Source organism: Protopterus annectens, chromosome 11.part0, assembly GCF_019279795.1.
Source record: "Protopterus annectens isolate FY-2018-M chromosome 11.part0, PAN1.0, whole genome shotgun sequence".
In the NCBI taxonomy this organism is placed as follows: Eukaryota; Metazoa; Chordata; order Ceratodontiformes; family Protopteridae; genus Protopterus; species Protopterus annectens.
Genome location: NC_056745.1, coordinates 945,741,434 through 945,753,933, shown reverse-complemented (window position 1 = coordinate 945,753,933; position 12,500 = coordinate 945,741,434). Strand labels below are relative to the sequence as shown.

General features: G+C 41.1%; 1 protein-coding gene across 1 annotated transcript in view; it reads left to right on the top strand.

Moving 5' to 3' along the window:
• SEMA3C (semaphorin 3C) overlaps positions 1-12,500 on the top strand; it is a 709,622-nt gene that overhangs the window by 391,453 nt on the left and 305,669 nt on the right. Inside the window, exon 7 of the mRNA XM_044088330.1 lies at positions 11,418-11,537. Within this exon, the coding sequence (XP_043944265.1) occupies positions 11,418-11,537 (120 nt within the window). The remainder of the gene's footprint in view (positions 1-11,417; positions 11,538-12,500) is intronic.

The following is a 12,500-nucleotide window of genomic DNA, read 5'->3' as shown; positions in this document are numbered from 1 at the left end:
ATGAGGTGAGACACAGACTTCATGAGAATTTCTTCCTCAACATTTTTGTATTGAAGACAAAAACATATGGCTGATAGTAGACCATATTATAAACATGAGTATTTTAATAGTCTAGATAAAGATATACACTCTGTTTTACTTTTCAGTATATCTACCCTAAATAAAGCAGTCATATTTCTAGAATACCAAGGGTTTTCAACATAATTACGAGGCGTTAGAGTCATCTGCTGCTCAGAAAATATGGTACTGAAAAAAATGTGCATCTTCTTTCTGAATATTTCCAGAATTCTGGTACACTTTACAACCACCAATATAAGAAAGAAATTCCTGTGCTCTTCCAAATGAGCAAACAGCACTGGGGACCATACCTCTCAACTGTACAGATTTTTGCAGAGCATTCAGATTTTTGCCTCATATTTTCGTGTGTTCCGCCTAAATCTGTACTTTTCTGACATATAGCTTAGGACTGAAATCATTAAATAATGACAAACATTTGAGTTTAAGACTCCACATCCTTCAGGAAATCCATGCTAATGAAAAACCTATTATTCTATCAACTTTCTAAGTTTGTAAGAGTAATATTTAAAATCTGTCCCTATTTGTCCCCCCATCATTTTAGGCTTTGTCCAGAGTTTTTGCTCTAAGAGGTTGAGAAGTATGCTGGGGACATAGGACTAGTATTTATGCTTGACAGAGACATTCTGTAATCATTAAAACTGAAGGTGAAGTAAAACAGAATCTACCCCAAACACAAGTACTACCTCAACATTAACATTAGAGTAGTGGAGACAAAGTATACCCTAGGTATGAACAATACTATGCAGCAACACCTGCTCATGTGCAAAGGTTTTGGATTACCCTAGGTCTGAACAAATTCTGAAATTTACAACTGAAGATGCAAGGGGTTTCACCCTTCTTATAACCACTGTCTTGTGATACAGCTGCATAGATTGAAGAAGATATGGAGTATTATCTGGTGACAGCAATTGCAAGAAGGTTGATTTCCATGACAAGTGAAAACAGTCCTGTAATTATAACTATATGTGAGACAGTGGGCTCACATTGAAAATACTGGGAAGGTAAAAAAGTATTCTGTGTATACCAGTGCAAAAGTAGGACATCACTTTATCTAAAACCTAGTGGAACTAAATATAATGTATAGTGGTTTCCAGCACTATTTCACCAGGAAAAATATAAACTCACCTCTTTATACACCATATCACAAGTCACAATAAACAGAAAATGGTTAATGGACTGTCTAATGGATTAACTAACATTCAGGCCTGACACAGGAAGCTTTGAAAAAAAAAAAAAAAAAAAAACAGCCTATAGTCATAAAGCTCTGCACCAAACTGTTAGAAGCTGCCAGACATTAAGCTCTGTCTTCACAGGAAAAAAAAAATAAAACTAGTTAGAGGGAATTGAAACTTATATCACAAAACTGACTAAGTAAATCTTGATGAAATAAATACCCTAAATATCATCGCATAATACTTTCTCCCAGATTCTCTATACCTTGCATGGCGTGCAAGATCAGTACAGGAGATCTAGCAGGCAATATGTCTGCTGTGTGATCCAGGAACAGCCTGCAGGGGCGTGTACTAATCCTGCATGGACTAAGCCCCTGTATGCAAATCACCCTATTTGCAGGATAAATCTATGCAAATTAGGTGATTTTGCAATCCAGGAAGCTTGCAACCGGCCGTGCAGGACTAGTGCAATCTGCAGAAATGTACTGGGTTAGTAACCAAGTACATTTCTGCAAAATCCAAAATGGAGCTGTGACAGCTCCAAATATAGGCTGCATATCATGTAGTAAGCATGCCAGCTGCCAAGTATAAGGCCATTGGCATTGCAAACAGTGAAAAAAATACAAAACTCAACTTTTAATTTTCTTTTACCCACTCTCAGCTGTTTAAGTGTAGGGCAGCGGCGTACAAACGGGGTTGGGGGGAAAATAACAAAAGAAACCTAAATTAAGCACCCTAACTAAAATCACAATTCTGCCATGCAAATCAATGGCAGGCAGAAGACAACATGGCCAGTGAGTAGTTGTTGCTAAGGAGGGGAAGCACAGTGTTAGACATGTAACTATGCATTAGCAGGCAATCCTATGCAAATGAGGGGAATGATAGTGAATCCCAGTTTTCCCCAGCATGCTACTCAGGTCCCAACAATGTAAGAGTAGGAATAGCTTGGTGCAAACCTATGAGTTAGGTGACATCATGGGTGTGTGTGTCAGGCATACTGTAAGCAGATTGGAGCCCTGTGGCTGAGGTTGGCTCCTAGCTTAGCACAGCTAAGTTAGGGGGTGTGTCTAAACCTACCTAGCACTTTTTACATTGCCTAAGTGGCTGCGCACTGGGTTTCAAAGGCAGAAAAAAAAGTTAAACCAGGAACTAGCAGCAGTATGCACATTTGTGTACTCTGTTTGTGCGGCACATCCTCGTGCTTAAAAAGGAAGGCAATGGGAAGGGAAAACAGCAGTAGGAAGGTAATCAACGAGAACTAGCATAGCTGACAGGTGAAATGTATCATAATCAGCCAATTACACAGGCAGCAGCCCAGCCCAGGACACTATTATAAACTATGCAAACACCTTCCCCTCTGGTTTTTTCCACACTCTACACCACTGGGTGTAAATAAGCAGGGAACTTTTAACACTCACAACAGCAAAATAATAGGGGCTGCAATAGCTATCATACAACAACTTGTGGAAGAGGCTGAGGGTGGTGAGGATGTGAATGCTGTTGAACAACCCACAGTGAGGAGACGTAGAAGAGTGTACAGACCCAGGGTAACCTACCAGGGGCTACATGAGCTGGAGATAGTGGAGCACTATATGGTGGACAGGGACCTCCTACAGCAAATTGCTGAGCTGTGCCGGCCACGCCTGACACACAGAACTAACAGAGGGGAACCCATCCCAGTGGGTACCAAGGTATGTCTAGGCCTATGAATACTAGCTACAGGTACCTTCCAAAGGCCAGCTGGGATATTATGGGGATTTCACAGACATCAGCATCCAGGGTACTCCAACAGTTCCTGGATACCATGTCAGCACATGTCGATGAGCATGTATATTTCCCCAGCACCAGTGAGGTGTTGGCCAGCAATATGCAACTGTTCCACCAAATAGCAAAATACACCGAGGTAGTAGGTGCTATATACTGCATGCACATATGTGTCAAAGCACCATCCTTTGAGCGGGTTAGGGTCTACATTAACCACAAGGACTTCCCCTCCATCAACTGCCAGGACATTTGTGATGCCCAGGGCATAATATTGAATATGTGTGCTGGCTGACCTGGAAGCTATCATGATTCCCACATCTGGCATCTGATGCAGCTGTACCAGAGATTTGCCAATGGGGACATCCCTGACGGTCACCTAGTGGGGGATGCTGGATACGCAATGGAGCCGTGGCTGATGACACCCATCAGAAATGCACACACACCCAAACAAAAACTCCATAATGAGGCACACGCACAGACCAGAATCATAGTAGAGCATGTGTTTGGGATGCTCAGGTCATGATTCCGGTGTCTGGACACATCCGGTGGAGCCTTGCAGTACTCACCAGCTACATGTACCCAAATTGTCCTTGTATGTGCCATGCTACACAATATGATCCTGTGGAAACAGCTGCAGCAGGAACAGCATGGGGCAGGGCCACACAGCCCCCCACCATTGCCAAGGCCTGCACAGGCACAGAGTGACTTGGAGGAGGAACAACCTGAGCCTGCCCAATGGGGCAGAAGGAGGCATGCCCAGTATGCCCTGGCCTTGGCAAAGAGGCAACACATAGCACATACGCTGACACAGGAGGGACCCAGGGAATAACATATCTCTCATATACAGTAAAAGTGATGCCAAACATTACACTACCTGTGCATAACCATGTGTAGGGAGTGTACTATGTGCATCCTACATAGGCAGCCCTGCAGCACCATCCTCAATACTGGGACACCCACAAGGTAAGTGACTCACACATGCCAGTCAGGGGGGTTCACATACCCAACAACAGTCACAGCCAGCAGGGCAGGTGTAGACAAACACAAACAAAGGCTGTGCTATGGCCTCTGAATGAGGCCTATGGGTAACCTCTTCCCCAGGCCTACACAGACAGACTACAGCAGGTCAGGCAGTGGGATGTCAGTTCTGAAGGGTAGGAAGTCAGAAACTAATATGTAGGTAAATAGGAGCTAATATCTGTAGTACACTGGTATACCTCTAGTCAGCATAATAGGTAAGACTACAGAATGAAATGGAGTACCCGACATACCAGTACAGTCCTAGCAAATGTGTACAAGTGTCATGTGTGCCCCTCCATCCTACATAGTAATGTAATAACAGTCAGGTGTGCCTCCCCAATCCTGTGTAGAAATGTAGAAATAGTCAGGTGTGCCCCCCCCCATCCTATGGATAAATGTAGTAAGTCAATGCCAAATGATCTACAGATACCCTGCATAGACAGCATGCTACCTGTAGGTGTACAACAAAAAGGTCAGCACTGCAGTACAAACTATCTGGACTCGATCCGCACATTCAATACAGATGGGCATACTGGGCATGCACACTTGAAGGCATTGTCAGTCAGCAACATACTGAAAGGTCATACTGGGCATGCTCACACAAACACATGAAAGTCATGTCTGCAAACACCAGTGGACCAGACATATCTGGCAGTCACAGATGTTAGTGCAGACACACTTCAGTATGCAACACTCATGCTTTGCAAACAAAATGGATAGGAATACAGGCATATATGTAAGGACAACACACTATAATAAGCCAAAGGAAGACATACATAGATGTGTGGAAGAGGGTGACTGTGACAAGGAGCCATCCAGGCCTGTCCCACCCTGCACACAGCCAAAGGGCCACAACCACACGAGGGTCAGATTGCACTCACTGCAGATACTAGCCACTGGTAGGTATCTGTCATCATTACAGACTATGTGGTGCACGTGCTAGCTGTGCAACATGACTGTACAAGGAAGTAGCCATCTAGCAGCTGTATACATGTGCTTATGAAATATGACCCTGTTTGTGCCTGCATGTGGCGTGTCCACCCCTAGATGAATGGGTTATGACCCATGCACACACACTGCCCTCCCCATAGCCCTACTATGAAAAGCATGCCAAGGTCATCCACTGTGAAATACACCATTAGGATAGTTGTAGCCCAATAATCTCTGTGGCATGTCCCATAACTGCGTACTGCTGTAATGTGATAAACTAGGTAGGTAGGAATTCTAATCCCAGACTTAGCAAGTGTGTGTGTGTGTCTGTGTGTATGTTTGTGTGTGTGTCTGTCTGACTCTGTCTGTGTAGAGAGCAATGCTTTTTAGGGTGGTCACACTCCCTACAGCTGAAATGCTCTACTTTGGGAAGGCTGCTGATGTCATCCACTTAGAAATACACATCTGAGAAGGTTGCAGCCCAGTAATTTCTGTAGCACGTGCCATAACTGTATACTGCTTTAGCGTGATAGACTAGTTAGGTAGGAGTTCTAACATCAGACTTCGCAAGTGTGTGTGTGTGTGTGTGTGTGTGTGTGTGTGTGTGTGTGTGTGTGTGTGTGTGTGTGTGTGTGTGTGTGTCTGTGTAGAGAGCAAAGTTTTTAGGGTGGTCACACTACCTACAATTGAAATGCTCTACTTTGGTAAGGCTGCTGATGTCATTCACCTAGAAATGCACCTCTGGGAAGGTTGTAGCCCAGTAATCTCTGTAGCGCATGCCATAACTGTGTACTGCTGTAGTGTGATAAACTAGTTTGGTAGGAGTTCTAATCCTAGACTTGTGTGTGTGTGTGTGTGTGTGTGTGTGTGTGTGTGTGTGTGTGTGTGTGTGTGTGTGTGTGTGTGTGTGTGTCTGTCTGACTCTGTGTAGAGAGCGATGCTTTTTAGGGTGGTCACACTCCCTACAATTGAAATGCTCTACTTTGGTAAGGCTGCTGATGTCATCCATATAGAAATACACCTCTGGGAAGGCTGTAACCCAGCAATCTCCATAGTGCATGCCATAACTGCATACTGCTGTAGTGTGATAAAATAGTAATATAGGTGTTCCAATCCCAGACATGGCAAGTGTGTGTGTGTGTGAGTGTGTGTGTCTGACTCTATGTAGAGCGCAATGCTTCTTAGGGTGGATACACTCCCTACAATTGAAATGCTCTACTTTGACAAGGCTGCTGATGTCATCCACCTAGAAATACACCTCTGGGAAGGTTGTAGCCCAGTAATCTCTGTAGCGCTTCCTATAACTGCGTACTGCTGTAGTATGATAAATTAGTTAGGTTGGAATTCTAATCTCAGACTTGGCAAGTCTATGTCTGTGTTTGTTTGTGTATCTGTCTGTGTAGAGAGCAATGCTAACTGTGTACTGCTGTAGTACGATAAATTAGTTAGGTTGGAGTTCTAATCCCAGACTTGGCATGTGTCTGTGTGTTTGTGTGTGTGTCTGTCTGTGTAGACAGCAATGCTTTTTATGGTAGTCACACTCCATACAATTCAAATGCACTACTTTGGCAATCCTGCTGATGCCATCCAGTGTGAAATACACCTTTGGGGAAGGTGTACTCCATTAATCCCTGTGGGGCATCCTATAACAGCTCCATGCTGTAGTGTGATATAGACCTCTGTTAGGGGTTCTTTGCCCACACATGTCAGTTGTGGATGTTCTGTGTGGAGTCTGTGTGTCCTCCCCGTGGTTGGGTAGCGTTCTAAAGACATGCTTGTGTAAATGGGCATGCCTTCGTTGAAGGTTGGACGTCAAACTGGCACTTCGGCGTTTCATAAAAATCTACTGCCAATCATTAGCAGACCGGAGTTCTGCTGTGGTGACCCCTTACCGGGAAAAAGCTGAAAGACAAACAACTGTCTGTGTAGGGCGCAATACATTTTAGCCTAGCCACACTCACTACAATTTGAATGCCCTATTTTGGCAATCCTGCTGATGTCATCCAATGTGAAATATACCTTTGGGGAAGGAGTTCTCCAGTAATCCCCATGGTGTATCTTATAACAGCTCCATGCTGTAGTGTGATATAGACCTCTGTTAGGGGTTCTATACCCACACAAGTTGGTTGTGGATGTTTTGTGTATGTTTCACTGTCTGTGTAGGGAGCAATGCATTTTAGCCTAGCCACACTCACTACAATTCAAATGTCCTACTTTGGCAATCCTGCTGATGTTATCCACTTTGATATACACCTTTGGTGAAGGAGTACTCCAGTAATCTCTGTGGCGTGTACTATAACTGTGTAGTGCTGTAGTGTAATAAACTAGTCAGGTAGGGGTTCTAATCCCAGACATGACAGTTGAGTGTGTGTGTGTGTGTGTGTGTGTGTGTGTGTGTGTGTGTGTGTGTGTGTGTGTGTGTGTGTGTGTGTGTGTGTGTGTGTGTGTGTGTATGTATGTGTGTCTGTGCTTGTAACTTGCTTAACCAGTGTGGGCATTGCTTACCACCACGCAAACAGGCTTAAGCCTGCTTACTAGTGCTTAAATATGCTCACTACTGCTTATTTGTGCTTACACCTACTTACTAGTGCCTTATTCATTATGACATTGACACCTCACATGTGCATTTACTGCAGTATTCCAGTTCATAAATATATGTTATTTAGTGAGTTATGCAACATAAATATTACTCATAACGTCAATCGATAAGAGCCATGAGCACAGGAATCCAAGCCAAATAAAATAAAAAAAACGGATCCGGACTGGCAAGAAAACGTCTTTAATAAATAAAATAATAAAACAGCTTAACAAGTATGTAAAAATATTTACAAGATACGCTCAACAAGATAAATAACTTAAAACAGCTTAGATAGCATGTAAATAAATTTACAATATACGCTCATAAACAAGTAAGCGCTTTCGTTTGTGCTAAATGACAAACTTCCTCTGACAAAGTACATAATTTCCTTTTCATTTTAAACCATGATAAAATTAAATATATGTTTTCATTCGCCCATCACAATAATGATTTAATGACAGCCATCTGTTTCTCATATACATATCAACCCCCACACAAAACTGCAAGTATGAACTTAAACACTATCAAGTAATAAGTATAAGGATATAAAATATATAGAATATATATGTATATATGAAAAAATGTATTATATAACCTAAACAATATATATATATATATATATATATATATATATATATATATATATATATATTTCATACTAATATAATGACAAATAAGCCTATGTGTCTTTAAGAATATATATGCATATCAAATTCATATAGAACACATTGAACAATGCATTTAAAATATAAAATGTAGATGTCTAAATCTAACATGGGAACTAGGATTTAATGTTCCAGGGCTTTAAGTTTCAGGACACTATTATATTTATTTATGGTTGTTGACAAGGTAGGCACAAAGAGAATGCTTTGCATTGAGCTACAGAAGAAGACATTTTGTTCAATGCTCTTTATCCTTCTGTATCAGCTGACTATCTTTTCTACACCACTGGAATGTCCCCAGCATGCAGGCAAGAGCAAACTGAAGCATAGAAACACAGAAATATTAAGAACAGGCTCTATTTTACCGATAATCCATGATTTGGTGCAAATAATGCAGGATTTTTCCAGTGCTCGTGTGGTTTTATCACAAGGTTGAAGCCTCAGTGATAAAATAAAGCTAGCAATGGGGTAAATCCTGCATTACTCCACTAGTCACACATAGGACTAGATTACTGCTATTGCATGACATTGTTTAAGAAAACTATAATGTTATCTTTTCTAAATGATGTCATTATACTAAAGATGACTTTAGTGCTTTTCCACCAACGTCTGAGAATCTGTGGTATCCAAGATATATTTTGCACATGTTTTATGTCTGTATGTATTACAGGAAATGTGACAAAATTAGGGAGTTTTCAAAATTAGATATAACTGAGATGTATGTGTTTCTGTAAAATTTAAAGTTTTACAAAGTTAAAATGTTGCTTCTGCTTCAGAAACATATGTCTCAGCCTTCTCTAATTTTAAAGAATGTTGGAGAATTTAGCTAATCATTTTTGTCCTGTTCTTCACAGAATTTGACTTTACAGTAAATGACTGAGGATTATAGTCAATAAATAACACCAGACATTAAAGCTTCATACTTATTATTATTCATAAAATGTATGTTAAGGAAAAATGTTCTATTATTTTTTATGTGAATGAGAGCAATATTTTAAAATTCCCAATGATTTTCAACCATTGTCTGCAATTACTTTTGGGTCTCTCCAGAATTTTATGCCTTCATCTTTGAATCCAGTCTGCCATAACTGAGAGCAGGCTGTTATTTTTCGCAGTTTGGGCATGATAAATGTTAGTCTTCTAACTGTGGGATGTGCTTGTGTGTGAATGTTAGTGATGATTTAGTTTAGAAATATGAGGAAAATCATGAATGTTCTGCAAAAGTCTAGACAGTTGAGAGGTATGCTTACCTACATTAGTATTGGCCCTACTGCTAGTAACTGTACATCTCAACTGTCCAGACTTTTGCAAAACATCCCTGAGCTTTGTTGTCTCTTTCCTGTGCCTCTTAAAATATACTGTTCCTGTAGTAATAAGCATATCTCCAATGACTTATGCTGGATGACTCACATTAACCACACAGTGAAGAAGATACAACAATTGTCTGTACTTCCTACAGAAACTTAGGAAGGCAAATGTGGCACAAACCATCCTCAAAGCCTTCTATAGAAGGACGATCGAGAATATTCTCATTAATAACATCATTATATGGAATGGAAACTGCAAAGTAGCTGACCAGTAGGCTCTCAAGAGGGTAGTGAAGGCAGACGAGAAAATCATTGGTTCCTTGACTCCATCCAGGGATGAGCTGCATGAGACTAGGTGTGTGGGATTGGTTCCTTGACTCCATCCGGGGATGAGCTGCATGAGACTAGGTGTGTGGGATTGGTTCCTTGACTCCATCCGGGGATGAGCTGCATGAGACTAGGTGTGTGGGATTGGTTCCTTGACTCCATCCAGGGATGAGCTGCATGAGACTAGGTGTGTGGGATTGGTTCCTTGACTCCATCCAGGGATGAGCTGCATGAGACTAGGTGTGTGGGATTGGTTCCTTGACTCCATCCGGGGATGAGCTGCATGAGACTAGGTGTGTGGGATTGGTTCCTTGACTCCATCCGGGGATGAGCTGCATGAGACTAGGTGTGTGGGATTGGTTCCTTGACTCCATCCAGGGATGAGCTGCATGAGACTAGGTGTGTGGGATTGGTTCCTTGACTCCATCCAGGGATGAGCTGCATGAGACTAGGTGTGTGGGAAGAGCTAGGAAGATAATAGACAACGCTACCCATCCTGTGCATGTCATGTTCTTCCGCCGCTCCTTGGGTAGAAAATATTGCAACTTATACTGCAAAAGCATCTAGACTGTACAGGAGTTTCTTCCCTTTGTCCATAAGGCTGCTGAACCCAAATGTCAAGCATGACAGTAGATAAGAGGATCAATATGCTACAAGCTGTGGTATACTGTCTATAGTAACTATTTGACAATTGCTTAATAACTGGAGCAGTTAGCCGATCTTTTCTATTAGTGCAATAGCCAGAGTGAGTCATCACACTATATAAGTGGAATATGAACAGAGTTTATCACACTACTAATGTGAATGTGCAATATTCTAAGCCAGTCATAATGGGAATTCTTAGTCTGTGCAATACATACTAGTATAATATTGTCTAATGTCTTATTGTACAATGTGTGGTAAATTTATGTGTTGTCAAGTATCCTAATTATTATTGTAAGTGAATCTGTCTTACTGTCCCTCTAATAATATGTTCTGTTATGTCTTCCACTGGGACCAAGCAACAACATTTCATTTAGCGGCCACTGCTAGGTAAATATAATCGACAATAAAGTTTTCTTTGACTTTTATCTCAATATAAAACCCAGCAGCTGATGAAGACTTCAGCTGCAAGATTTCTTTCTATGAGAATATGCTCAGTTTACAGTGGGCATGCCTAAATGGGCTGCCCAATCTGCATGCAGGCTTTTGACTACTAAACAGCCTTTACTATATAATTTACAGTATGCCCTATTTTTGCCTTGCCATCTAATGGCTTTGTATACATGTAAGGGTATTCATCTTAAAAGGTAAGGTTTCTTGTATTTGTCATGCAAGTAAATAAAAACAAGCAAATAAAGCATAAAAAGGGCAGCTGAGTATAATCAGTATTTAAGTTGCTATACAAACATAACAGCAGTAGAAAGTGCACAAATATTTCTGCAGAATGAACGGTTTTCGCTATGGCATTCACTATCAAAAAGGAGATGGATACGATGAAAAAAATCTCATTAATGGAGATCTGTTTTCTGTTTCTGAGTTTGTTTCTTATTCATACTGTGATATATGTAATAATAAAGTATAAATCATTTGATTTCAGATGAGGAGTTATTCTCAGGAATGTGTATAGACTTCATGGGGAATGATGCAGCTATTTTCCGGAGTTTAACAAAAAGAAATTCAGTGAGAACAGACCAACACAATTCCAAGTGGTTAAGCGGTAAGAAAGCCAATGGATATTTTTTTTTCCTTATTAAAAATGAATTCTCATACAAAGGTAATCGAGTTTCTTTTACAGACATGGCACTTGTTTTAAATTCCCAGGCTGTTAAGAAAATTCCAGGATGTTTTTTTAAATCTGTAGTCCACCATTGCTTGAATGCAGCACAATATTTTAATAATATTTGTAGAAATGCATGTTTTCATTTTTTTTATAACATGTTTACCATGCGATTCTGTAAATATTCTTACAATAGCTCACCTATTAAACTATATTCATGATGAAGCAGACAACATGTGAGACATGGTGGCAAGAGCCAGAAATCTGCTATATTATATCTAGTTGACCTGTGTGCACCCATTTCCACACCAAACACTTCTGATGATGTGATGGGTTAGATCCAAGCTTGTAACACCAAAACACAGTCCCTGCACGTTAGGCAACTGCCAGGTCTTAAAAAGCATTCCAAAAAAAAACAACATACCAGAAGGGTTTTGTCAAACTAGTGTGTCATCTTCTACTGTGCCCCTGAATGCTTTATTAGAGTACAGAGATAAAGCTCTGACCTGAGTTCAGTTAGTGGCTTGGGTGCTTGAGTATATTGACTGATAGAGTGGTATGACAATCCTGAGGTTAGGATGGCGGAGGCATCTATCTGCTATAGGAGTGCTTCAGAGGAATGAGGCAGGAAATCAGTCTGGGAGTATACTCATGGTGCAGCTAGCCATTGATGGGTAGTAATCTTGACTGCACAAGTACAAGGGAACATGCACTTCCATAAGAGGAAGGCATTGTGACCCTTACAGTGATGTGAGCTGAACATCCCTCTCCTGGGGAGGGGTTAGGTCAATATAGCTAGATGTTGTTCAGGACACTAGCAATCTTCATGCCTGCTTGAATGATGGCCCTTCCAAACATCTTCTCACCAACAGGGAATGAATGGACTTAAGTCTGATGTCAGAA